Source organism: Chrysemys picta, chromosome 6, assembly GCF_011386835.1.
Source record: "Chrysemys picta bellii isolate R12L10 chromosome 6, ASM1138683v2, whole genome shotgun sequence".
NCBI classification, from domain to species: domain Eukaryota; kingdom Metazoa; phylum Chordata; order Testudines; family Emydidae; genus Chrysemys; species Chrysemys picta.
This window is the reverse complement of record NC_088796.1, coordinates 18,691,835-18,719,568: the sequence shown is the minus strand read 5'-3', so window position 1 is coordinate 18,719,568 and position 27,734 is coordinate 18,691,835. Positions and strand designations below refer to the sequence as shown.

Genomic DNA, 27,734 nt, shown 5'->3' with positions numbered 1-27,734 from the left:
TTTTCACACCCAAACTTTGCAAGATTTTGTAGCCTCTCAAAGTTTGGGGTTCTACAAAGATTAATTTGTAAAACCCATTTCAAGCTGGAAATTCTGAGCTTTCAAATTGTTGCACATTAGAGTTTTCTAAAAAGTATCACAGCAGCCATCTGTTATTATTAATTATTATTATTTGCATTATAGTAGCAGGCAAAGGCATCCAACTGAGAAGGGCTGCATTGTTCTAGGCATTGTACATGATAAGAAACAGCCGCTGCCCCCCAAAAGCCACAGTCTAAATAGACAAGAGACACACAAAACGAAAGGGGAAATAGAAGCACAAAAAAATTTAGTGATTTGATGAAGGTCACACAGCAGGTTGCTGGCAGCACAAGGATTAAAAGCCAGGTCTCCTGAGTCCCTGTCCAGTGCCCACATACATGGCCTAAATGTATTAATGGGCAATTGAGAGCTCAATCCTGAAAAAACTGTTGGATATAGTGCTTGCTACTATAAGTAGTTCCAATTAAGAGACAAAGAACTGTGTCCACATGGTAACGAAGGGTGGGGAGTTTAAATACAGTGAATGTGTGTAGCAATGTAAATTTCAGTACTTTGATGGGAAAAGTAAAGTGAGATGAAGTGTATGAATTAATAAATGGAACAGAGCAAATACAGACAAAAATTAATTTGAGTGGCAGGAGCTACCTTTGTTTACAAAATACTTTAAACAATGCTGTTACTCAAATATCAACTAAAATAACAACATAAAAGTTAAAATGAGATTACTTTGTTTTCTGAACAGCTCCCCTGGATAAACAGCAAGAAATGTAAAAAGTACTTTTAAAAATAAGGCAGTGAAACTTAATTATTTTTGGCAATTAAATTTTGCTGCTGTGGCAGGTTAATTGCCTGATCCTCACTAAACCTTGGGATCTTCTTAAATTCCTCCTGTTTCTTGAAGAAAAGCTGGGCTAGAATATGATCTGCTGTGGCATGGAAGTAGTCATCCATATCAAGGGTTTGCAGCTGTCGGAAATAAATTATTTCCATTTGAAATATGGTATTAGATCATTTTCTAAGACTATTAACAGCACAGAATATTAAAATACATTGAGTAAAAAGCCACATAGCTCTCATAAACTATCGCACATACAATAAAAAATATCAAACAATAAAAAGCATAGCACTTACAAGGCACTTTTCATCAAAGCTATTAAAATCTTAACTATTTATCGACACACTTTTTTTTTGGACTGGGAACAGAGAAAGTTCTGAGCTATGTGTTTAAGAATGTTTGTGTTCTTTGAAAACCAATAGTTTTTAATGCTAAAAATACACGTAGATTATTGAACCAGAGAGATTGAGTGTGTGAAGTTATGCACTTAAACACACACACACACAATGACTGGTTCATGAGTTGGCAATACTTAAAAGGGTAAATGTCCTATGAGATAAGGAACTAACCTAGAATAGCAGTTGCTTCCACACTCCTTTGCTGGATATCAGGATCACAGGATATGTGTAATCACAGGTCCATGGCGCCACCCATGCTCACCATCAAGCATGTTGGCCTGGTCAATTCTTGTACAGATCCCCTTTCTGTGGTGCACAGGGGCTATAGTGGCCTTTTCAGGCTAATCCACCCACAGCATGACCAGCAGACAAGCTCTCTCCCATGCGCGCGCGCACACACATACACACCAGTACATAGTTTCTCTCCTCTTTTTTCCTCTCCAATGTGGTGCTTTAGTGGTGCCTCATGAAGGCCCTTCACACCAGAAGTGAAGCTCACGGTCAGTGTAGCTGACGGTTACTGGCTGTGTAGCAAAGCATAAGGCAACCAATCATGGAATAAGTCCAATTTATGCTTCCCCTCCCCCCCACTTGCTTATAGAATAACTGCCATTATGAATTCTCACCTGGTTGCCCGTGCTGAATGCTAGAATCATAAGCAAATCCTCATCACATGTGCTTTTGATATAATGTTGTGTTCCAATGGGGAAAAATACAACATCTCCAATGCCAATGTCAAAGTCGGTGGTAATTTTAGATGAAACAATAATTCCCACCTAAACAAGAGATGCAGCAATTATTCCTTGCTGTAAAATGTTCAAATATCCAACAGTACATGCCAAGCCCACTCATCATAAGATTAATTAAGAATTACGGCTCCAATTCTGCACTGAGATCTGCTAGTGCAGACCCAATGACGTCAGTGGAGCACCAGACAGGCACAGATATCCACAGGGGAAGATTGTGGCTATTATTATTCAACTTCCCATATGGGGAAAAGGGGTTCATCAGAAGTTTCAACTTCTTTGCCTTGGCAGAAAGATTATTAACATTATGAATTTTGGAAATATGTGGGTCAGCTCACATGAAACGCAGGACCCTTAAAAAGAACCTTTAAACCTTTTTGTTTTTCAAAGGGTTGTGACCACTGCTGGACTAAATGTTTGGTACCTTCACCATCTCTTACTTCCCTTCTTTCACATCAGATCCTTTTGTTGTGTTTATCAGCTTCAGTTTAAAGAGGGTGATTTTCGATTATGATCTTATTGTATCTTTGTTTGTTTGTATTATGTCAAAACAGAGCCTCAAGCATCCTGGTAAGTCATGTTAATTAATACTAATCAGAGCAGTAAATGATTATTTGGGCCTTCCTCTTGGCATAAAATCAAGACCACCCCTTTTCCTTTCTATATCGTATTTACATGTGGTGATAGGGACATAGTGAAACATTTTCTAAATCTTGTTGCAACTAACTTCCCCTGCTTAGGACCTGTTCCTCAGCAGTGTTGAATCAACAGGATACCCTCTTATTTTGTCTATTCTCTTTCTAAGACCATAAGAATTCCTACTTGAAGCAGCTTGCTGCATTTTCTCTGAATGCAGAACAATAATGGGCTAAATTTTTCTCTCTGTTGTGGTAGTGCAACTTCTTTTTGACTTGCTAGAGCTCCATCAGCATATCTCAGAGAAAATTTAACCCTAAGAGGAAGGGTGTGGATTTTGGAGTTTTACAGTACAAACGAGAATCAGAATTTTTTCTGAAAACATTCCAATCCTGTAGTCCTAACTCAGACAAAACCCTCATTTAGTTTATGTAACAAATTACCTTTCCACAGCCACTAATGACGTAACCCATCTCGTTAGCATTGAAATGAAAATGAGGTTGCCGTAGTCCATTGCTGTATATCCTGATAGTTGCTAAGGTAAGAGAATTTTCATGCTGGAAGTCAAAATAAGCACAACAGTCAGACAACAGCCCATATGGCAACATCTTAGCTGTGTGTGACAGTGATGATGAACTCACATGCTTTGTAAATGTTACCTTACGTTTCAGCAACGAGAATGCTCTACTGAATATACGTACCATTTGCAGTGACTCACTGAAGATTTTCTCATTGTCATTTAGACCCACTCCATTTTTGCGAAAGCGAGCCCACTGAATTACTCCTCCTGAAAGTTTGAATTCTGTTGAATCTGAATGAATGATGGTTAAATGAGAATTACTAGAAAATATTCCCTTATGTTACTGGTAATTTATTGCCAGAAGATTTGCTTCTAGCTAATGTTGCTTGATTATCAACCAAGATCATGGGTACTCGCTGGGGACTGAATTTGGGACATCCAGTGCTAAAAGCATAAGCATCTACCTTTAGCTAGTTAATAGATTCCTATCCTTTGGGAAGTAGCCGCCAGTGCAGGATGCATAACACAGACTGATTAGTGGTTTATACTTGCATGGTACCCCACTCTGACACATGCAAGCAGCAGTTGTACAAACAATAAGAAATCTGAAATCAGAATTTCTTCTTGAGTTTAAACTAAAACTAGTAACTAGCAATGTATTCATTGATATTAATGGCAACAGTGAAAGCTTCTTTCCAGCACTCACCCATTAGCTGTTGGCTCAAACTTTTTATCATGAGAAGTATTTGTTCTGATAGCAATAATTTCAGCTGTCCTGAATCCTGCAAGATGCTTTGTCATTAGGAGTAGAGGGTGCGCAGCATCTCCCAGGAAATGCTCAGGACCTTGCAGGATTGAGTGCATGGTGTGTGATCATCATACAGTAGTGGCTGGATCCACTTTATACAAAATATTTTGAAGATGATAAGGTGGTGTTTTCTATACACCTTCCATAGATGGACAACTTTTCACCTTAAACCGGTCAGTCACACTGACAACATTTTCCATGTGCCTGAATCAGATAGGCCCTTATTCACAAATTGATGTTAAAATGCCTGTAGTATTCTACCTTGAGCATACTAAAAGTCCTAGGAAATTGTAATTGTTGCCTTATTTCCTTTAGGTAATTTGGACTTCTTTGTGCCTACAATGGTGTTCTCTATTCATTCCCTGGCACTGGCAGTCTAAGGAGTGCCAACGCATTCTCCAGACAGAGTTGCCTTTGGCTCATTTTGCTCTACCTCCCCTGAGGACAGAGTTCAGCTTTCCCTGGAGTGCACCAGCCAATTCCTCAGGTATATCAGGGACCCATCAAAAGAAGTTTTATTGGCAATATACAAAAAAGAGAAAACTATAAAATAAAAAAATAGTTAAATACACCCACTCCATACTACAGTGAACATCACAGACTGGCACTTTCCTTGAAGTTACAGAAGAAGAGGTTGCTTACCTTGTGCAGTAACTGGGTTTTTCAAGATGTGTGTCACTATGGATGCTTCACTTCAGGTGCTAATGCGCCTCCTGAGCCATTGATATGAGATTTTCCATTAGCAGTGTCTGTTCGGTCTGCACATGCACCCTATTCCTCCTCATGTCACACACCAAGGCTATACAGGTGAACTGCCCTCAGTTCCTTCTCTACCCGACTGTCGCATGGAAAACAGTCTGAAGCAGAGGGGAAGGAGGGCAGCTGGAGGGACGCTAGACTCAAGGTACCTGTTCCAGGGCCAGAGTCAATGGCGCCGCATGGGTTGTTGGAACCACAGAGTGGCCCGACTTGGGTTGCACTCTACTAGAATCCCTCTGCCCCGCCAACCTTGGTATTGGGGATCAACCTCTATCGGTCTTTTTCTGCTTCTTTCTTGGCACCGATGATAGAGAGCAGTGCTGAGGTTCCCTCACTGAAGCACTATTTTTCAGCACCAGGGATGATGGACAGTGCTGAGTCTCTTGAGAAGCAGGAGAGTCTTTTCTCAGTGCCAAAGAGAAGGAATGGCGCTGAGTCTCCCAAACAGTAGCCAGGGCACTCCTTTTTGCGGTAGAACTACCCGGCTCCAAGGGAGGTCAAAGTGCTGCCTCCATGATGATACGTCTGAGCTAGTCTCTCTACTCTTTTTGGTGTGGTCTTTGGTAAGTCTTTGTAGATCTTACAGCGCTCCCACACGTGAGTTTCCCCCAGACATTTAAGGCAGATGGAATGGGGGTCACTCACAGGCATAAGCTTGTAACAAGAAGCAAACGCTTAAACCTCAGAGACTGAGGCAAGCTCCGGTACTAGGCAGGGATTAATCCAGCTGAGTTAACTATTTACCTAACAACTGAAACTTAATTACTAAGAATAAAACATAACTATATACAACGAGGTTAGAAAATCCACTGAGGAGTGCTTACGAATGCAAGGGATGAGGCAGTTCCAGTGGCCATCAGGGGCAGTAAGAAGGAACTGAGGGGGCTGCAGGTCAGCGGGACCTTTTATACCTGCTCTATGAGCGTGCGACTCCAGGAGGCAACAGAGCTGAGGCGATGGATATCACTGGGGGGGGGGGGGGAGACTTTCCACTGGCGGTGCTCAGGGTGAGCGCACACCTACATTGGAATGGACATGAGCAAGCACTCAAAGAAGAACTAACCTATGCAAACTAACCCTGAACAAACAGCTATAGAAAACTGTACACAAGATAGCCAAGGCACACTCAAGGTGGACAGGCTAAGGCTCTGTCTCCTGCTGAGGCGGTTGAGAAGGAACTGAGTACAAATCACCCCCACATCCCTATGTAGCCTCAGTGTGCAGCATGAGGACGCATGCATCGGCCAAATGGACAATGCTAAAGGAAAATCTCTGATCAAGGGCTCGAGAGGGCCATACATACCTGAAGTGGAGCACCTTTAGGGGAAGGTGCATACTTGAAGAACATTGCAAAGTCAGCTGCATTTATTGCGTGGTAGAAAATGGGACTGGTTTCTGAGAGAGGCTTCCCAGAGAAGCTTTATGATCAGTTCTATACTTCAGTTATAGGTCCTAATCATTAGAGGAGTAAGGTTCTGGAACAGCCTCCCAATAGGAGTTGTGAGAGCAAACAATTGGTTTTAAGAGACAGCTAGAGAAATTTATGAGTGGGACTGTGTGATGAGGTTGCTTGCCATCGGAGGGAGGTGGGGGCAGGACATGGCAGCCCTGGGAGTTGCTACTAAAATCTCATGCTTTGGGGCTTCAGCTCGTCACCTACAGAGGTAGGAAGGAATTTCCTTCCTTCCTCTCAGTGTATTCTGGGTGGGTTTTGAGGGTGGTTTTTTTGTGTGCATGTCCTTTCTCTAAAGCATCTGAGATGGCTATACCTGGAGATGGGACACTGGATGGGATGGGTCAGTGCTCTGAGATGGCAGTGAACTTTCTCTCATCTGCTTGGCTGGCTGGTGCATCTCAGTCCCTCCTGCTCCCTGCCTGTGGCACACCATAGCTCAGTATCCTGAAGATGATAATACTTTGGTCTAGTTTCAGTTGCTGGGTTTAGTTGCTGGGTACAGTTGGTGGCCTGTGATACACAGGAGGTCAGACTAAATGATCCGGTGGTCCCTGCTGGCCTTGAACTATGATTCTATGACCTGCCTTTACATGGCATTTTTTCTGTGACATCATGTAGTATCTGCTCACTAGAGCACAAAGAACATCTTCAGTTTCAACATGTGAATTTATGCTAAACTATGGCCCTGTTTCTGTAACACAAGGCAGCCACCTTGACTGCTAGTGCAAAACATAGCTGGCATATCTGACTAGGGGATGGCGCCTCTGGTATAGCTGGACCTTCCAATAGCCTAAAGCCAGCATGGCCACTTTATATGGCACTGATATACAGTCTGTGGAAGGCATAGAGAGCTTGGTCAGGGAAAAGGGAGCATGTCTGGGGTATCAGTGGAACCTGGCCAATTCTCAGCTGAAATAATAGACCCTTGATGTATTACATAGATGCAGCTGCATTTGTGTCGTATAGGCAGATTTGAATCTATGTATACTTTTTGTTTTTGATTAAATAATTAGCTTATTTTCTGACCTGTAATTTTGAAATGGGAGTTTTTAGACAAACTAATGAATACAGACCAAGGCCCCAGTTCAGGAAAAAAACCCACAAAAAACAGCCCAATGTGTGCATGTGTTTACGTTTGTAGTTCCATTGATTTCAATTTCTAATGTATAGGCATACCAGTTGTACTACTCAGAGTCAGAATCATAGAGTTTAAGGCCAGAAGGGACCACCAGATCATCTAGTCTGACTTCCTGTATATCGCAGGCCACCAATACCACCCATCACCCATACACTAAATGCAACAACTGAAATTAGACAACATATTACAGCCCACAGGAGACTGCCTGAGGCCTCTGCTTAATATTGTCCATTTTATTAATTTACAAATTGTTTCTAGACTATTATATTACTACTTCTCCCCTCTATCACATTTAATTTTTACTCCATTTTATCAACAGAAGAACGGTCATACTGGGTCAGACCAATGGTCCACCTAGCCCGGTATACTTTCTTCCAATAGTGGCCAATCCCAGAAGATTCAAAGAGAATGAACAGGACAGGGCAATCATCAAGTGATCCATTCCATCATCCAGTCCCAGCATACGATGGTCAGAAGGCTAGACACCAAGAGCAATGGGTTGCATCCCTGACCATCTTGGCTAAAAGCCATTGATGGACCTATCCTCCATGAACTTATCTACCGGTAATTCTTTTTTGAACCTAGTTATAATTTTGGTCTTCAGAACATCCCTGACAACGAGTTCCACAGGTTGACTATGCATTGTGTGAAGAAGTACTTCCTTCAAAACAAACAGATACCCCATTTATATACCACGTTCTTAGTTTGTACCTTTGAGATTATAGAAGTATCGCCACACTAGCTTGTCTGGAGACTGCACATAGCTGGCATTCTGAACAAGCTCTACTAAGTTTGGTGGAAGGTTAATGGCTTGATCTTCTGTTTGTTTCTTGAATGTTCTAATAAAATTCACTCCACCTTGAGGCTAAAATACACACAATAAAAATGTTATGTTAGCAAATGCATGAAGCAAACAGGGAAAGTAGAGCTGCTTGATCAAGTAATGTGCTTTTCATCTTTAAGACATACTGAAAGTCTGATCTGATAACACTTGCTGCCATGCATTATCCCATATAATTCCTAGCGCTATAAATATTTTAACTTGATTTTATACTTTGTTCAAATCCTAAAGAGATTTGAAACTGAAACAAAATGTAAGTCCTCTCTCACCTGGGTAGATGCTACAAATTGTTTGCATCCTCACTATAGAATGCACAGTTTCCACCATGAGAACCTGCAGATCCCCTGGATCCAGCAGATACTATGAGCCTATATGCTGGCTCCAGAATAGCAGTGGCTTCAGGGACTCTTGCCCCACTGTGACAAGGACTAGTTCTAAGGATATGAGAGGACACTGCTATTCTGGGAGCATACAAATCCTTCCAGCCGGAGACAGGAGATCCTCCAAAAATTCATAAGGTGCATGGTTTGGCCATTTTTGATTACTTTCAGCAAGACAGAGATGTATATGCTACTGTTCAAACCTTTAATGATCTTGCTGCTATGTCTTCTGGTGTAGAGAAAAACACATCATCAACATCCAAGGTTTGAAGTTCTTCATGTGTTGTAAAAAACAGCAGGAACAAACAGTCATCTTCGCCCACATTCTTTACCCAATGCAATGTGTTTTTAGGGAAGAAAATCACTTGGCCTGCGGTAACATTGTATGTGGTTACTATGCTACCACCAGCATCAACAACACCAATCCAGGCACTACCCTGAAACACAGGCAGAGCGACAGAACACAGTCATGAAAGAAACAAACAAACATTGTTTTTTCCATAGTGAGCTCATAAATTGTATTTGCCTACATTTTAATAATTCAAAAATATATGTGACTGATAGTAGCCCACTCTGATGACAGTCCCACTCTTATTCAGGTTTTGAGAGACCAAAGCAAGAATAGTGCATTCAGCAATAAATTGTTGGAAGGCCCAATTACTTTAAGAAACACTTGATAAATTTTTTCTCTCTCTCTCTCTCTCACACACACACACACACACACACACACAAAACATTAAGTTGCTTAAACAAAGCTATGAATGTTATGATTATAGTTTAAGAAGATTCAAACTACTGGGGATAAGGATCATGTGTCTGTGAAATGTCTTGTACAATTGCTCCCCAATCCTGACTGGGGCCTGTAAGTGCTACTATGATATAAATATTAAATACTTAATAATAAAAGTATTGTTAGTATTCTAAGTATAGCCAAGAGTCAATTATTCAAAATACATAATGCTTTGTTTTCAAAATTATGTACAATCTCTAATTATTCCTCACAATACCCCATGAGTTAGTACTTTAAGTAACTTTTACTATTCCCAATTTACAGATGGAGAAATGGATAGTCAGAGGAGATAAGACAAACACTTTCAAATTTGGGTGCCTAATATTAAGCACCTAATTCATGTGCAGGCACTCAGATAAGTAGCTGAATTTTTAAAAGTGCAGAGTACACAAAATTTCCACTGACTGCAACTATTACACTTTGGTTGTAGCTGTGAGTATATAGTATGTCTGCAAATCACGCCATTTAAGAGCATAATTTCAGGCATCAAGGTTTGAAAATGTGACACACGTTAACCAGTGATAATGCCGTCATTATTATTATTTAGCATTTCTGTATAAGGCCATAGGTTGGCATGATGCTTTACTCCAAAAATTACAACAGCTGAAATTAAAATAATCAGATTGTACCTTTAGGAGAAAGCCATGTTCATTGGCATTAAAGTGCCAATGGGGGGCCCGGAGCCCTTTGCTCTTGATCCGTAATGTTCCAAAAGTCATCTTAGATCGCTGATTGTTGATGCTTGTTCCAAATTCCATTTCTTCATCACTCGGATAATCCTTTACATCATACCTAAATCTTGCCCATTGAATATCACCCCCAGGAAACTGAAATACCTAGCAAATCATAGACATAAGTTATTCTTTATAAGTATTGGACAAAGGCAAGGCCAGTGGGGAAATGAAGGGAAAATATTGAGGGAATATTTCAGAACATTACTTTATATGTAGATATGAAATTTGTGGAAAACATAGTGAATTTTTGGTGAGGCTTCTCTCTCTATGCGTTTACTACACTTTTGATGATCCCACACATACCTTTATACATCAAATTGCTATAATTTTTTTTTTTACAATGATTGATAAGGAATGGTTTTAAGGACAAAACTCTCAGAAAAATTAGTGGCTAAGAATCGCTTTATACATACATCAAACAAAAAAAGTGGAAGACCTGGGGTGAAATCTTAGCCCTACTGAAGTCAATGGAAGAACACCCACTGACTTTAGTAGGGCCAGAGTCAATCAGTGTGTATCTGCTATCAAAAACTAAACAAATATAAGGCTGACATGGCCTATCATCACCTTGACCACACTACTTTTATGCTGTACTCCCTTCCCCCTTCTCTTTCTTTGTCTTTTTAGACACTGATTCAGGAAAGCACTTAAGTACATGCTTACAATTAAGCACATGTGTAAGTACCCTTCCTAAATAGAATGTTTTCCTGAAGCAGGGTCTTAGATTGTAAACTCGTTGTGCTAGGGACTGTTCCTTCCCATTTATTTGTACTCTATCTAGAATAAATCCAGCAATTTTAAAAAGTCACCTTACATTAGGGAAGTGTATTACAGGACACTGTAATCTTGAAAACCACATTTTTTGTATGTTTGCACCTCCTATAGTTACATCTAATGCCTAACAATATCAGAACTGGAAGAAATTAGAAAAAGGCAATTTTTTGCAATTTTTTTTGTTCCTTTAATTTGTATATTTGACAGCACTATATATCAGTTTAACTGTCCACTGTCTAATCAATCATCTTCTCCTTTGTGGGGAAACCCTTAAACATGAACACGGGATCAGAAAAATCCATATAAATATACTTTTTAAGGATTTAAAAAAAGAGTCAGAACATACACTTTAACATCTGGCTCTATGAAAACTGGAGTTCTAAAATTGGTCAATTTTTAAAAATTCAATAAGTTTTGAAATACAGAGACTAAACTCTGAAGTAATCTGTTTAGTTTGTACATGAACTGCAATGCTATAAGTCCAGCAAGGTGAGTGAGGCTACTACGGCCTAAAATGAGACCATCACATTCAATTTTATTTGTGACCAAAGAATACATTTTAGCTCGGTTCTCAAGACTTCCAGTTTCAACTAAACGGCTTCTATTTGTATTCAAGCTTTCTGAAAATGTTTCACATTGTGTAATTTCACTGCTAGATTTCAAAAGCTGACTTCCTTTTAAAACTCTGTAATTTTGGTTATTTAGACATCTAATTTGTAGGTGCAAATAATGATATGTCCAAAAGATGTAAATTGCATTTTGGATTATTTATGAATCATTATCTCTTTGTGCCTGCAATTCTGGGGGCAGAAAAGGAGAGAATCAAAACAAAAAACAAAAAAACAGGCCAGTCTGAAAATTTGCCCCTAAACAATAATATTGTTTTGTAAGAAGAACAACTGCTACCTTAGATTTACCCAGATGATTCAGAAACTGGAATTTGACATCTACTCTTTTTTTGTCTGACATTGTTATTGGTGTTTTTGGAGAGGTTATTTCATGCTTTTGACTGTTTAGCTGTGTCAGAAATCCAATGTTTTTAATGTAGACCGAGGAAATAATCAGCACTCCTATGATGGTGGAGATGAAGCAGGCCAAGAGACAAACTAGAAAGATGTTCATTAGTGACCAGTGGCTCTTTCTTTCCTACAAGACATTTTAAAAAACGAAGTTATTAGTTAGCAATCAGAACAACAGTTAATGCAATGGTACCTGTGTAATCAAGACTGGATACCTTTCCTGAAGATATGCTTTTGTCAGACAAGTTAGTGGGCCCAGTATAGGAATAACTTCATGAAAATTTTTTGGCCTCTGTTATGGTCCGACTAGATGCTCTAATGGCCCCTTCACACACTTCACACAAGGGGGCTGATACCACAGACTTTATTCATGAGTTACACATGTATTCTCTCTATCTATCTATCTAGGAGTTTTCTTTAGTGCCCCTCAATGTGCAGAATAGAGCCTAGATCTCCCTTGGAATATCAATACAAGCTGCTAATTTTCACAAGAAAGTGAGATAATAAAGAAAAGCAAAAGAGCTACTGAAATTTTCACCAGTTTTACGGATTAAGCTACAAACTGCAACAAGACAGAGCATCCTTTATACATTAAGCATGGGTTGTTGTTTTTTAACTATTTAAAGGGATGATGAGATGAGATATGTTTTGTATAGTTACTTTTTTAATCCTTTGGGAAAATGTAAAGTCCTCAGTGTATTTTAACCTGGTTAGATCCTTAATGGTCACTTTTCAAATTGTACTGTTTAAGCTTTCAAACCACTGCTGCTTAAACTTCTGCTGCCCTTAACAATATAAGATAACCAACATTTTTTTAAACTTTGTCCACCCTACTCAAAAATGGAAGAGGTTAAGGTGGTCAGGTAGGCCCATTAACTGCCCAGGCTTCACCTGGAGAGGTGACAGGGAGCAGGGAATTGATAAGGAGGCTCTGCTGCTGGACAGGAACTGGAGGGGCCTGTATAAAGCACAGGTGCTAAGAGAAGAAAAGGGCTGCAGGAGAGTTGTCAGCAATCACTGCCTGGGAGAAGGGAGGTGTGCTTTAGGCTATGGAGATAGGGTGACCAGGTGTCCGGTCTTCAACCAGAACAACCCAGTCGAAAAGGGCCCTGGCAGCTCCGGTCAGCACCGCCAACCATGCTATTAAAAGTCCGGTTGGTGGTGCTGACAGTTTCAAGCGGATTGCCCCAAGGGTTGGTCCTGGGGCCGGTTTTGTTTAATATCTTTATTAATGATCTAGAGGATGGTGTGGACTGCACTCTCAGCAAGTTTGCAGATGACACTAAACTGGGAGGCGCAGTAGATACACTGGAGGGTAGGGATCGGATACAGAGGGACCTAGACAAATTAGAGGATTGGGCCAAAAAAAAAACTGATGAGGTTCAACAAGGACAAGTGCAGAGTCCTGCACTTAGGATGGAAGAATCCCATTCACTGTTACAGACTAGGGACCGAATGGCTAGGTAGCAGTTCTGCAGACAAGGACCTAGGGGTCACACTGGACGAGAAGCTGGATATGAGTCAACAGTGTGCTCTTGTTGCCAAGAAGGCTAACGGCATTTTGGGCTGTATAAGTAGGGGCATTGCCAGCAGATCGAGGAACGTGATCATTCTCCTTTATTCGACATTGGTGAGGCCTCATCTGGAGTACTGTGTCCAGTTTTGGGCCCCACACTACAAGAAGGATGTGGAAAAATTGGAAAGAGTCCAGCGGAGGGCAACAAAAATGATTAAGGGTCTGGAGCACATGACTTATGAGGAGAGGTTGAGGGAACTGGGATTGTTTAGTCTGCAGAAGAGAAGAATGAGAGGGGATTTGATAGCTGCTTTCAACTACCTGAAGGGGGGTTCCAAAGAGGATGGAGCTCGGCTGTTCTCAGTGGTGGCAGATGACAGAACAAGGAGAAATGGTCTCAAGTTGCAGTGGGGGAGGTCTAGGTTGGATATTAGGAAACACTATTTCACTAGGAGGGTGGTGAAGCACTGGAATGCGTTACCTAGGGAGGTGGTGGAATCTCCTTCCTTGGAGGTTTTTAAGGTCCGGCTTGACAAAGCCCTGGCTGGGGTGATTTAGTTGGGAATTGATCCTGCTTTGAGCAGGGGGTTGGACTAGATGACCTCCTGAGGTCCCTTCCAACCCTGATATTCTATGATTCTATGAACTTCAATATAGAAATGAATTTAGTTAAATCAGTTGAATTTGTGTGTAAACTAGCCCTAAGCCTTCTGCTATCACATCTTTGCTAAGTGAAGCGAGGCCATGGTGATTTCTTGAGTGAGTATTATGTTTGCCAATTAGCAAAGTGAAAATTAGGAAGATTTTATTTTATTTAACTCTTTATAGTATATTTGTGTACATGATTTTGCTATACCATGAAACAAGATGTTAAGCCCCAACCCTGATTCTTATTTGATAAAGTTCTAAATAATTGCAAAAGAGAAACTTACCGGTACCTCTTGCTTTGTCTGTTCTTTCATATTTGAGGAACTCTGTATTTTCTCTTCTTGCATTTCAAATCCTGGGTTCTCCATTTAAAGAAACTGGAACAGACTTTTGTAAAAAAAAAAAATCTGATTGAAAAATAATGTTAATTCTAATTTGTGCTCAGTACTTCTAGAGCTGCAGCACCAAGAGACAACTAATTTTAATGTTGCATAGAAATAGTAACGACACTTAGAATGATCTTATGTATAAACTGGTTGCAGTTCAGGAAGTCTCCTTTTCTAAACTGTCACAGGAAAGTTCTGCCTATTTCCAAATTCAGGATTGAAGTTACTCAATTCATTTCTGCATTACACAAAATCCGTGAGATGACAAGACAGTAAGACAGACAGGTTCTGTTAACTGAAGACTGTGGGGAACTAACAGTGGACAGCTCAAGCAGTAACAGCAGCATCATGGTGAGCTGGGAAGCAGTGCAAAGGCAACAAATGGTCTGCTCCTTTCCCTGTGAAGAGCAGCTTCCCCCTACTATGAGAGTCATTCCCATGATAATGATGGACGAAATATTTTGGGTAAGGACACAGTAATGAAAACAAAAGAAAAACAGTGAACAACTGTACTAGAGCACAATAAAAAATTGTCTCAATTTTCAGACACAGGCATCTGTTGGATAACAATAAAGATATTCCTGAATCATTACTATTACTTACATCGAGAAAGAAAAACTGACAGAACGATAACAAGTGGCAATGATGGCCCCGAGAAAAAAAAAAACAGTTACCTACCTCTTGTAACTGTTGTTTTTCAAGATGTGCTGCTCATGTCCATTCCAAGTAGGTGTGTGCACACCGCATGCACAGTCATCAGAAGGTTTTTCCCCTAGTAATACCCGTCAGGTTGGCTATGGAGCCCTCGGGAGTTGCGCCTTCATGGCAGTGTATGTAGGTCCCTGTTGACCCACCACCTCTTCAGTTCCTTTTTGTTGGATACTCAGAGTGGGAGGTGGGTGGGTCTTGGAATGGACATGAGCAACACATCTCAAACAACAGTTACAAGAGGTAGGTAACTGTTCTTTGAGTGGTTTCAGAGTAGCAAGTGTTTGCTTGTGTCGATTCCAAGTAGATGACTCCCAAACCTAACCTAGGAGGTGGGGTTGGAGTTCATAGAATCGCTGTTTGTAGCACCACTCTGCCGAATGCTGCATCGTCTCTGGCCTGCTGTAAAATGGTGCAGTGCAATGAAAAGGTGTGGATCAATGGCCATGTCACTGCCCTGCAGATGTCTTGAATAGGAACTGGTGCCAGGAATGCAGCTGAGGATGCCTGCGCCCTTGTGGAGTGTGACGTCAGCGCAGGGGCAGGAATCTTTGCCAAGTCATAACACACCCGAATACAGGACGTGATCCAAGAAGTGATCCTTTGGGACGAGATGGAAGCCTCTTCATCCGCTCCGCAATTGCAATGAAGAGTTGCATTGATTTTCTAAATGGCTTCATTCTTTCAATGTAGAAGGCTAATGCTCGTCTCACATCCAGGGAGTGAAGCATTCGTTCCCTGTTGCTCGCATGCGGCTTAGGAAAGAACACTGGGAGAAAAATGTCCTGGTTTGCATGGAATTGCGAAACTACCTTTGGGAGAAAGACAGGGTGTAGTCGCAACTGCACCTTGTCCTTATAGAAGACCTTATATGGGGGCTCCAAAGTTGAGGCCTTAAGCTCAGACACTCTCCTGGCTGAAGTTATAGCCACCAAGAATGCTACTTTCCAGGAAAGGTAGAGGAGGAAGCATGTTGCTAAAGGCTTGAAAAGAGGTCCCATCAGTCTGGAGAGCACCAGGTTGAGATCCCATGGGAAAATTGCCTGTCTTACTTAAGAGTACAATCTCTCTAGGCCTTTGAGGCAGTGGCCCACCATAGGATTTGCAAAAACAGAGCAACAAGCTGCACCGGCATGGAAAGCTGAGATAGCGGCCAGCGGCACCTTTACTGATGATACCGACAGACTTTACTGTTTCAGATGCAGCAAACAGTCCAGGATAAAGGGAATCGATGCCTGTAAGGGTTGAGCGTCTTTTTGTGATGTCCAAATAGAGAAACTTTTCCACTTGGCCAAATAAGTGGCCCTGGTGAATGGCTTTCTGCTACCAAGGAGGATCTCTCTAACAGGGTCTAAGCATATGAGCTCTGAAGGGTTTAGCCACAGAGTTTCCATGCCATGAAATGGAGAGACTGCAGATTGGGATGCTGGAGGTGGCTGTGGTCCTGCGTGATCAAGTCCAGGACCAGGGGCAGGGTTATTGGTGTGTCCACCAGCACATCTAGAGGGTGATGAATCAGTGTTGGCGTGGCCACGCTGGTGCTATTAAGATCATGGATGCTCGCTCCTTTCTGAACTTCACAAGGACCTTGTGTATAAGCGGGAAGTCCAGGAATGCATATAGTAGATGATCCTTTCAAGGGAGGAGAAAAGTGTCAGAGTGAGCCCAGGCTGTGATTCAGGAAGGACCAAAACTGGTGACACTTCCTGTTGTATTTTGTTACAAAGAAATCTATTTGGGGAAACCCCCACCATTGGAAGATGTTGATCACAACATCCGGGCAGAGGGACCATTCGTGATTCTGAAATGACCTGCTGAGATGATCGGCCAGTTCGTTCTGGGAACCTGGAAGGTACAATGCCTCTAGATGTATCAAATGGGTGATGCAGAAGTCCCACAGCTTGAGGACTTCCTGGCAGAGGTGAGAGGAGCGAGCACCACAGTCTGTTTATATAGAACATCGCTGTTGTGTTGTCGGTCAACACTGATACACACTGATACCAGATGGTCCTGGAATGTTTGGCAAGCAAGGCGGGCCACTCTTAGCTTCCTGACATTGATGTGCAACAAAAGTTCTGCCTGGGACCAGAGGCCCTGAGTCCTCCTAAGTGTGCCCCCCCATCCCATTGCCGACGCGTCTGTGACTAGAGACATTGAGGGGTGGGGTCTGCACACACCACTTGCCGGTTGAGCCACCTCAGGAGGGACTAAATAACCGGAGGAGGAAATGTAATTAACTTGTCTAGTTGGTCTCAGGATGGCCTGTACACTGAGGCCAACCAGGCCTGAAGAGGCTGGAGACAAAGTCTCGTGTGTTGTACTACATACGTACAAGCAGCCATGTGACCAAGCAGCCTCAGGCCCTAGGGTATCGCCTTAGGTCCTCTATGATGGCACCCATAGTTAGAAAATGGGACTTCAGAAGGAATGCTTTGGCTTGACTGGAGTCTAGGAGAGCGCCGATTAACTTTATCCTCTGGGTAAGGGTTAGAGTTGATTTCGGCACATTCAGCATTAGCCTGAGCTCTTTGAAAGTCAATCATATGAGGTTCACGTGCTGTTACACCTGGGATTTGGTACAGCCCTTGACAAGTCAGTTGTCTAGGTATGGGAAAACTTTTACCAGTCAGTTCCTCAGGTATGCATTTGGTGAACACCCGAGGGGCCACTGATAGCCCAAGGAGGAGAACCGTGAACTGATAATGGGTGTTGTTGTTGACCCCGAAGTGAAGGAATCGTCTTTGAGACGGCACAATTGACACGTGGAAGCATGCATCTTTCAAGTCGAGGGTGGCGTACCAGTCCCCCGGATCCAGGGAGGGAATAATAGAAGCCAGAGAAATCATGTGGAACTTCAGCTTTTTCACGAATTTGTTGAGGTTCTGCAGGTCCAAAACGGGTCTTAGCCCACCTTTGTCTTTTGGGATTAGGCAATATTGAGAATAGAAACCCTTGCCCCAGAACTCTTGAGGGACCTCCTCTACTGCTTCGATGTCTAGGAGCACTTGCACTTTCTGTATGAGAAGTTGCTTGTGAGAAGGGTCCCTGAAGAGGGGTACGGGGTAGGGGGGTGGGAGGGAGGAAGGGAACAGAATTGGAGAGAATATCCCAATTCTACCATGTGCAAGACCCACTGGTCTGAGGTGATCTGGGTCCAGGCCTGGCAGAAATGGGATAGATGATTCACAAAACAGGGAGAAGGATACAGGATTGCGGCTCATGCATCGCCCCTAGGCACACCTTCAAAAGTTTTGCTTGGGAGCTGAAGACTGCCTCGCCGAGCTCTGGCCCCGGTTGGAAGAGGGCTGTGGAGGCCTTCGCCTATTACTCATACCCCGGTTCCTACTATAATCTTGTCTTGACTGAGAGGGGTAAAAGCATGGTATTCTGGATGGTCTTGATCAAGGGTAAGGAACCCTTGAAGGGCCCTCAGGTGTTAGAATGTCCACCATGGGATCCGTTTCTTCTGACACCTCCTCCGCCTGGAGGCCCAGATTTTGTGCTACCCTTCTGAGTAGCTCTTGGTGGGCTCTATTGTCCATGGCTGGCAAAATGGCAGATAAGCCTGCTACTGCCTCGACCAGGGAGGAAGAGGATGATGCCCTTAGCAGCACCGCGTCCTCCTGACCCTCCGACTCAGAGTCCTCCCGCACTGATACCTCCTGCGTGGTGGCAGGTACGGTACCAGCCCTGGTCTTGGTCTCAGTGTTGGCCTCAGTGATGGAGGTTCTTGCACCATGGAGCATGACAGGGGCTCCTGCCTGTCTAAGGCGATAGATAGGGATCTGAAGCTTGGCTCCCACCTTGGTGATACACCCACAGGGTCCAGAAAGTCACTTCGTGGGCACCTGCCACTGTGGTGGCCAGGGCATCATGGGAACTTGCTGTCTGTCCTCTTGCCTCGAACAGTGGCAAGAGCAGTGCCGGCTCCATCTGGAGGTGTACGATTCCGGCTCCAATCCCAAACATGAGTCTGACCTCGGTGACCACAGTGGTGCTGAGTGGGACAGTGCCGAAGAGTGGTGCCGAGGGGAGGGCGACCAGTGCCTCATCATGGCAGGTTTACCCTTAGAAAGCACGGCTCCTCTGTGTGGTGCTGGTGCTGGGGACTGCAGGGCCCTGACCGCTATGAGGTCCCTGGCGGCCTCAAACCTGTCCGGGGTGGATGGAAGATCCAACTCCCTTATTTGGCCCTCCCGCTCTGGGGAGTCCAACAGGACCGGACTCAATGGACCTGCCTGTGAGGCCGGAGTCAATGGTGCTGGTTTCGCTGGAGTAGGGGCTGAGTGTCCTGGCACGGGACGCACTCCGTAGCCACCTTCGTGCTCCACTGCTCTGACTGTGGGCAAACGCCCCCTCTCAGCACTCTTCTGCTTTTTGTGCAGCTTTTTGTGCGGCGAGTGCGAGCAGTGCCGGGAAGCCACAGAGCTCATCTTGGGTATTGGAGAGTAGCGGTGCTGTGGGTCTCTAGACCCAGAGTTCTTGTTGGCACTGCAGCCTCCCTCACTGAGGCCGGTGCACTCCCCACCAAAGTGCTGGGCTTCAGGCCCAACACGGGCTCTGCCGGCTGGGGACGAAGAGCCAACTCCATAAAAAGTTTCAACCTAAAGTCCCTCTCCCTCTTGGTCCTTGGACGGATGCCCGTACAGATTTTACCTTATCATTTTGGTGGGCTTCCCCCAAGCACTTTAAGCAGGAGTCATAAGCGTCTACCCTGGGCATAGGCTTCTGGCAGAACCCGCACAGTTTGAAGCCTTGAGACCAAGACATGCCCTGGTCTCCGGGAAGGGGCAGGAGAATGTGGGGGGAATAAATCCCCAGAGAAATTTATCTAACTATCCTATACTAAGAACACTAAAGTCACTCTAATTAAACTATTTACAGGTACAACTAGGAAAGTCCACTAGGGGATTGCTGACCGTAGAAAGAGAGTGAAGAAGCAGCTCCAACGACCGTCAGAGGCGGTAAGAAGGAACTGAAGAGGCGGCAGGGACCTATATACACCATCATGAAAGCGCGACTCCAGGGGGCTCCACAGCCGACCCTATGGGTACTGCTAGGGGGAAAATCTTCCTATGACTGCATGCAGCGCGCACACACCTACTTGGAATCGACATGAGCAAGCACTCGAAGAAGAACTATAATTCTGCTCCAATCACATTAACCCTTTGGTATATAAGCAGTCTGCATCTTCGCTGAAGCCTGAAATTAAAAGCGTGTCTAAATTTTTGCACCAGTGTGGCCAGATCGATGCAGTGTAAATCCCTAGTGCAGATAGGCTGCAAAAAAGGAGGCTTCCACCGGTAAGTCGCATCAACACAGCATATTACATTTACATTAGTGCATCTAGGAGTGGGTGGTTGGATCGGTGTAGCTATGGCAGTTCAAAAATCCCTAATGTATTCAAACCCTGAGTATTAGGCACACCCTCCCACCCCTTAGGATGGGAGAGGATGAATGAAATTGCAAACAAAAATAATTATATTTTATTAATCACAGTTTTGTTGTTTTTTAAGGGTTTTTTTATTTATTTTTTATTCAAAGAAAAAATGCAAGGGAAAACCTCAACATTAGGGTAAAGATAATATTAACAAAATGTCAATTTCTTGTTTGGGTTTTTTTTTTAAACTTGTTTGCACTTTTAAATATAGTTATAAGAATGTGATAGCAAAAATGTTTAAAAATAAAAATTTATGCATAAAGCTAACCAGACAATTTCAACAGGTTTCCATGTTTTTAGCAGGTTTCCACCTTTGGCTCCCAAACATACCAAAGCATCATGAAAGTTTAATATCCTCAAAATATTTGCATGGACCTGTATTTAAAATTTATTTTGGTTTAATTTTATACACTTTTCTTTTGTTATGTTATGTTAATGGGAAGCAGTGGTGGTTAAAGATTGTGCTTCTAAACAGTTAACAAGAGTGAAGTTGGTATCACAAGCAAAGTAACTCTAAAAAGCTTGTTATAATTATGTTACTAACTCTTTTGCTGAAACAAACTGTTCAGCAAGGGAAAGCAATACACCTTCTCATGGAAGATTGTGAGCATCTATTTTAGCCGTTAAGCATTACATTTAGTATAAAATATTAGTAATGCACCTCAAGTGAAAATGAATGTCTATACAACAATTGCAAAAGTATAGCTTGTGTATAAAAGACTTGTTCCCTATTACATAGTAAACACTAAATTAATCTGTGTATTAAATTTGGGTTACTAAAAACAAGAGAAATGTAAAAAAAAAAAAAACTTTATTATATTAACTAACTTAGGAACAAAGACACCAGAAAATATCACACCACAAAGACACCAGAAGATATCTGTATACTGTGAAGAAATCCCCCAGCATCAAGAAAAGAAAAATGAAGTGCTGTATGAATGAGAGACTCGTCAAATACACCTTTATCTACCATATATGGACAATTAATTTAACAATTAGCTAAAAACCACTAGCTGGACCAGGATAAACTGTCATTTAATTTCAACTTGGTTACTGTGTAAAAACAACTCTATTATTGCTGTACTACTGTATTATCATTGTACTATTGCTATATTGTATCATTACTGTACAACATTTACAATGTGCATAACCTTGCTAAACTGTTTAACCAACACACAGGTAAAAATCAACACATGGATGGCAGCAAACAACATTAAGGCAAGGAAAAAACAAATTGGTAAAGAAATTAAGTTACACAGTAACTATACTTGGGTAAACAAATTTCATGTTAGTACCCATCATAATTTGGGTTACTGACACTGCATCCTAACTAAGACACGTTATTCAAAACAATCTTGCTCAGTGTCTGGATACCAATACTACATCTTGACACAGCAATATTTGATAAATTGGTTACTGTCCACTCAGTAAGTTATCTGGAAAACAACATCCATAAAATCAGCTGGATCTACGTCAACTACTTGTGTATCACGGGGCAATGCAATCCATGGAACAGAGAAGTTAGCCATTCCTGTTTCCTGCCCAGCAAAGCTTACCAGAGGGTGACAACCAGCAGTAAGGGTGACCCATAACATGAATGCACATTATTGGGTAGTAACTAATTACAAGACATTTATATATATATAAAGACCTCATTTGTAGTGCCACTACTCCAAATTTCTGTTTTACTTCTCATATACATAATACTGTGGAACACACTATAACAATGCCTATCGCAGTATTTCAAAACACTCAACCAGGTGATAACTGTAATTGCCCTATTAGGAATGTGTTTCTATCTGTGTCACCAAAGTAAAAGGTCAGAGTACAACATCAGACTGGAAAAACATGGTTATGCTTGGACATAAGGTGGTGTCATATGTACACATACATACTATACATATATACTCATATATGCTAAAAATATATATCCATATTATTCATATATATTATTTGGGAGTGCCTCTAAGGCTCAGTCATAATACTACATTCCTCAGGCATGGTCCCAGGCCCAGCATTCCCAGGCCCACCACAAAGGACTTGAAAGAATTGGATAATAAAATCTGTCTACCTGTCATACGAGGAATGTGCAGACTAAGGACAGGGGGCATGAGTGTATGGATGGTAAAATGAGGTAACCACATAACAGTGTTTAGCCCACTGGGTTATCTTCAGTCCATGCATTATGCTTTTCCGGGATGATGGGTAAACATCCTCTCCATAAAAAGACAAAAAGTGTGGGAATGTAGTAAGATGAGGCCCTGAGACATAAACCCTTGGTATCAGAGGCCCGGTATGATGCGTAACCTGTTTGTATTTGTGTATAAGAATGCATCCCTGAGTGGACGTCTTTGTCTGGCCTGGGGGCAGTGGAGAGTCCTGCCACTGATTGAGCTGGTCCATTGTCAGGGGCACATATTCATAGTATGTCCTGTAGAGTCTGCAGGGAACTATTAATGTGCTTTATTTGACAATAAACCTGCCCGGGTGCCTTCGTACCTTATTAGAGTCTGTGGTCACTGGGGGTTCTCTCAGGGTCTGCTGTGCCAGCGATCTGCAGAGCCAGGGCAGCACACAGAGGGAACACACGCACGCAGTTGACAGAGCAGAGCACCACACTACACCGGTGGCATCTGACGACAGATGGATTCCCTCCACCAGCATTTCTGGTCACCAAATTAATTCTATGTGTAACATACAAAATGGCAAAATAAGTTACTCATATAAAAAACTCAGTGGCCTAATAGTCAGATGAATGCATAGAATACTTTCCCCTTTAAAGGCTGTCAGTTCATTTCTGTCTTTGCCAGAAGCCAGTTCTTTGCTTTTGTCCATCTGGTCACTGCCGGGGTTTTTTTTTTCAACTGTCATTGGAGGATAAAGACTCAGTTAAGTCAAATTCTGACTACACCTTTTTGTGTTAATTAATATTATTGTTTGTTTAGCACTGACAAGTCCACCTGGGTTAAGAACTACAACACATTAGAGGTGATGACACCTTCTGTCCAACCTTCTGGCTACCTATTAATTTACTTTCCATGGATGAACACTTCCTTTTTCTAACCACTCCAACTACATGCTGCCCCACATGCATGAAAGGAGCTCCCATCAACATCTGCAAAGCTACCTCAGTATCATCCTTCAAACTCTCCTTTTCTCTTAGGCCACTGGTATGGCGAAGTCTCTGCCTATCATGCTGATAGTCAAAATAATCTCGTCTGTATCCATCTGTTGTCTCTTATTTTATACTTTGATTTTAAGATCTTTGGGGTAGGGACCATCTTTTTGTTCTGTATTTGTGAAGTGCCTAGCACAATGGGATCCTGGTCCACAAGCAGTGCTCCTAGACATATGGTAATACAAATAATAGTAGTATTCTGTAACCAGCTAACAAGCAGCACATTGGTTCAAGTTATCCAGGCCTCTCTCATAAAAGCTGAATCAAGTTTCAATAAAATAGTCACACAGGTTTTAATTCCAACTTCTCACGCTGGTTTCCATTAAAATTGCCCCATCTGAACAGTTAGTTTGGTCCATTTTAAGGCTATTTAGGTGCTTAAATGATACATCAAAACATCTTAACATCTCAGTAAAATAATCTTAATGTTCTAGGAAGCCATAGAGGTTAAAAGATTGTAAAGCATTGCACAGCATATAGAGAACTTACAGCATGAAAAAGCATGGCCAATTCTTCTTCAGCTATCCCTCGATGCAAGGATGATGTCTGCCAAGGGGGTTCATTGGGGGATTTTTAGGTAGCTGAGGAGCCCAATTTGTGCCCTGCAGATTTTCCCATAGAAGTGACAGGCGTGATCTTGGAGGAGACATAGTTGTTGGCTAGAGTGTTGTGCCCTTTCTGTCCTCCTTTGTTGCTTCTCTGTCTCATGAGCATGTCTGTTCTCCTTAAAGTGGGCTGTGGCTTGGTGTATCGTGTGGCACCACTGTGTTCTGGTCCACGCCGAGTCCTCTCAATTTGTTGGGTTGATGCCTCCCTTTTTAAGGTGTACTTTCAGTATGTCTTTGAAGCTGCCCTCCACGAGCCCTTCTTCCCTTACTTAACTGAGAAAAGAGTACTTGCTTCGGGAGGTGTCAGGCATAAGTACACAGGGGACAGCTCAGCAGAGTGGTATTTCATGACCTGTGCTTTTACACTGCTGATGTTGGCTGCAGAGAGAATGCTGATGTAGTGCGCCGATCTTCCCAGCTGATCCCAAGAATCCTCATGAGGCAGTGCTGCTGGAACCACTCCCGCTGCTTGAGATGTCGTCTGTAGGTTATCCAGAACTCACACACATAGGGAAGGGTGGGGATGACAACTGCCTTGTAAACCAAGATCTTGGTGCCTGTTTGCAGATCCCTATCATTGAAGACTTGTTTGAGTAGTCTTCCAAAGGATGTGCTGGCATAGCGGCTCCTGTATTCGATTTGTGTGTCAATGCTAGCTGTTTGGGAGAGGTGGCTGCAAAGGTGTGGAAAATGGTCCACATTTTCCAGGGGTTCTTTGTCAATGGTGATTTGTGGAGTACAAAGAGTAGTTTGTGCAGATGAGGGCTGGTAGAGTACCTTGTTTTTCCCGTTGTTGAGAGAGAGAGAGACCCAGGCTGTGACAGGCATCTGCAAAAAGATTTAGGGTGCTTTGCAGGTCAGCCTCAGTGTGTGCGAGGATGACACAGTCATCTGCATATCTCAGTGATGCCAATTCTTCTGATCTTAGAGTTTGTTTGGAACCATTGTAAATTGAGGAGTTGGCCATTTATACAATACTCAATCCCAATTCCGTAAGGAAGGTGGTCCTGGATGAGAATCAAGATCATGGCAAGGTACATAGAGAAGAGTGTTGGAGCTATGACACAGCCCTGCTTGATACCAGTGCGAATTAAAAATGGTTCAGTCTCTGAGCCGTTGCACAGAATGGTGCATTCCCTCATAGAATAGTCTGATGATGGAAATGAATTTCTGTGGGCAGCCAAACCTACACAGCACCTTCCATAGGGCATCACGATTGATAGAGTCAAAGGCCTTGGTTAGATTGATGAATGCCATGAGCAGTTCCTGGTGTTGCTCTCTGCACTTCTCCTCAATCTGTCATGCCACAAAGATCATGTCGGTTGTGCCTCGAGATGGCCTGAAGCCACACTGTGATTCAGGGAGAAGTTCCTTGGCAAGGGGGAGGAGGCAGTTTAGTAGGATCCAGGCAAGGATCTTCCCTGCAATGGAGAGGAGGGCAATACCTCTATAGTTTCTGCACAAAGATTTGTTCCCTTTCTTGAATATTGTAACAAAGTTGGTGTTCTTAAAGTCAGGTGGAATTTCTTCACAGGTCCAGATTTTATCAAGGAGATGGCAAAGACTGGGCTGGAGCATTGTTCCACCAGTTTTTAAAACCTCAGCTGGGATGCCGTCTGGGCCTGGTGCCTTGTGATTTTTTGTCTTGGTGATGGCATGCCAGGCTTCCTCAAAAGATGGAGGATCAGCAAGATGTTCCATTGCTGAGCATCGGGGAATGAACTCGATGGTGTCTTCAGAGACTGAATTCGTGGTTTAGTAGGCTCTCAAAGTGCTCCTTCCAGCTTTGTTTAATGGCTGCATTGTCCTTGAGGAATGTAAGGGGATTGGGTCTTTGGAGCTTAACCCATATATAGCTTTTGTCGCTTGATAGAAGCTTCTCATGCCATCTTGGTCTACAAAACTCTGGGTCTCAGAGGTCTTCTCTTGCCATCATTTGTTTCTGATGTCATGTAGCTTCCTTTGGATGTCCGCTTTGAGCAGGTGATAGGCCTCATGTTTTTGTTAATTAGAGGAATCATTTTGCTAGTTACAGAATGCATTTCTTTTCTATTGAATTAATGCTAGGATTTCTTCGTTGTTTTCATCAAACCAGTCTTGGTGCTGATCAGTGGAATAGCCTATGGTTTCAGCACATGCATTGTGAATGTTATATTTAAGCTGATCCCGGTGCTCTTGAATGTCAGTGATGTTGTCAGACAAGTTAGAGAGTTTCTTAGACAAGTGTTGCTGGAAAGTCTCACAGCAGGCTTGGTCTTTAAGTGCTTTGATGTTGCACCACTTTCACTTAGTCTTACAATTACATGAATGGTTTGAGCATGCTTTTCAATATATGGACTTTTTTGTATAATTTGCAAAACTTGAGTTATACGTTGTTGTCTATAGACAACTTCAAAGGCTTGAAGACTATTGGAACTTTTTTATAAGCAGCCTGACTGATGCTTAATATGCCTCTTTGGCAGGTCAAAGAGCTATTGTTTCTGTAGATCAAGTATTAATTCCATTCTACAGTTTCTAAAGTTGAATCCTTACAGTTCCCTGTAAGCTGCGCATTTGGGTGGCTGCCCAAGAGAGATTCAAGTGCCGCCCAATTGATTAGCAGAGCGCGTACATCTGGCAGTGTGTGTTCAGGTGCCTCTCCCCTGCTGCTTTGCAGCCACATTGCTCTGTCCTGCATCTTCTCCCAAGAACCCCCTGCTGGCTGTGCAGAGTGGTGGGGAGAGGTCAGGGGGAGCAAGGTGCTGATGTCAGGGTGTCCCCCTCCCCCCATCCCTGTATCCCATCTCTGCAGAGCAGGGGAGAGGGGACAGCCTGTCTCAGGAGGACTCGGAGCTGCTGCGGTCTGAGGTTGGAACAGTGATTGAGTGCCTTTCTTAAAGAGACAGCACATGGTTTCTGAGACATCCCCAGCAGCCAGCTCACCCAGTCTCTCTGTCTGCATGTGTGTGAGAGACAGACAGACAGACAGACACACACACACAAACTCTCTCTCTCTCCCCATGTACCCCATCTCTGCAGAGCAGGGGAGACAGGGTTCAGGACAGGTTTCAGTGAGTGCCTTAAACAGCATACGGCATCTCTCAGAAACTTCCTCAGTAGCCAGCATACAGACCGTCTCTCTCTCTCTCTCTCTCTCACACACACACACACACATACAGTCTCTTGCACACTCACCTCCCAACACATACCTGTATTATTATTGTTGTTACTTCTTGGTGTAGAAAGATGAGGCCCTGAAACATAAACTCTTGTGTCAGAGGCCCAGTCTGAGGCCTGAAGCCTGAACCAAAGTACTTCCAGGCATTGCTCCACTTAGGAAGGAAAAATCAGTTTCACACATACAGAGTGGGAGGAGACTGTCTAGGAAGGAGTAC

At 42.9% G+C, this 27,734-nt stretch overlaps 1 protein-coding gene across 6 annotated transcripts; it reads right to left on the bottom strand.

Annotated features, from left to right (window-relative positions):
* Nucleotides 1–668: 668 nt before the first annotated feature.
* Nucleotides 669–27,595, bottom strand: LOC101935274 (uncharacterized). Of its 6 annotated transcripts, none has more exons than XM_065598546.1 (11): nucleotides 27,549–27,595; nucleotides 23,074–23,438; nucleotides 14,325–14,427; nucleotides 11,764–12,003; nucleotides 9,979–10,185; nucleotides 8,763–8,996; nucleotides 8,050–8,203; nucleotides 3,359–3,468; nucleotides 3,101–3,214; nucleotides 1,902–2,051; nucleotides 669–1,008 (listed from the first exon to the last, which is right to left on the bottom strand). In XM_065598546.1, the coding sequence occupies exons 3-11, from the start codon at nucleotides 14,406–14,408 to the stop codon at nucleotides 844–846; spliced, it is 1,458 nt and encodes a 485-aa protein (XP_065454618.1). In that variant the 5' UTR covers nucleotides 14,409–14,427; nucleotides 23,074–23,438; nucleotides 27,549–27,595; the 3' UTR covers nucleotides 669–843.
* Between the last annotated feature and the right edge of the window lie 139 nt (nucleotides 27,596–27,734).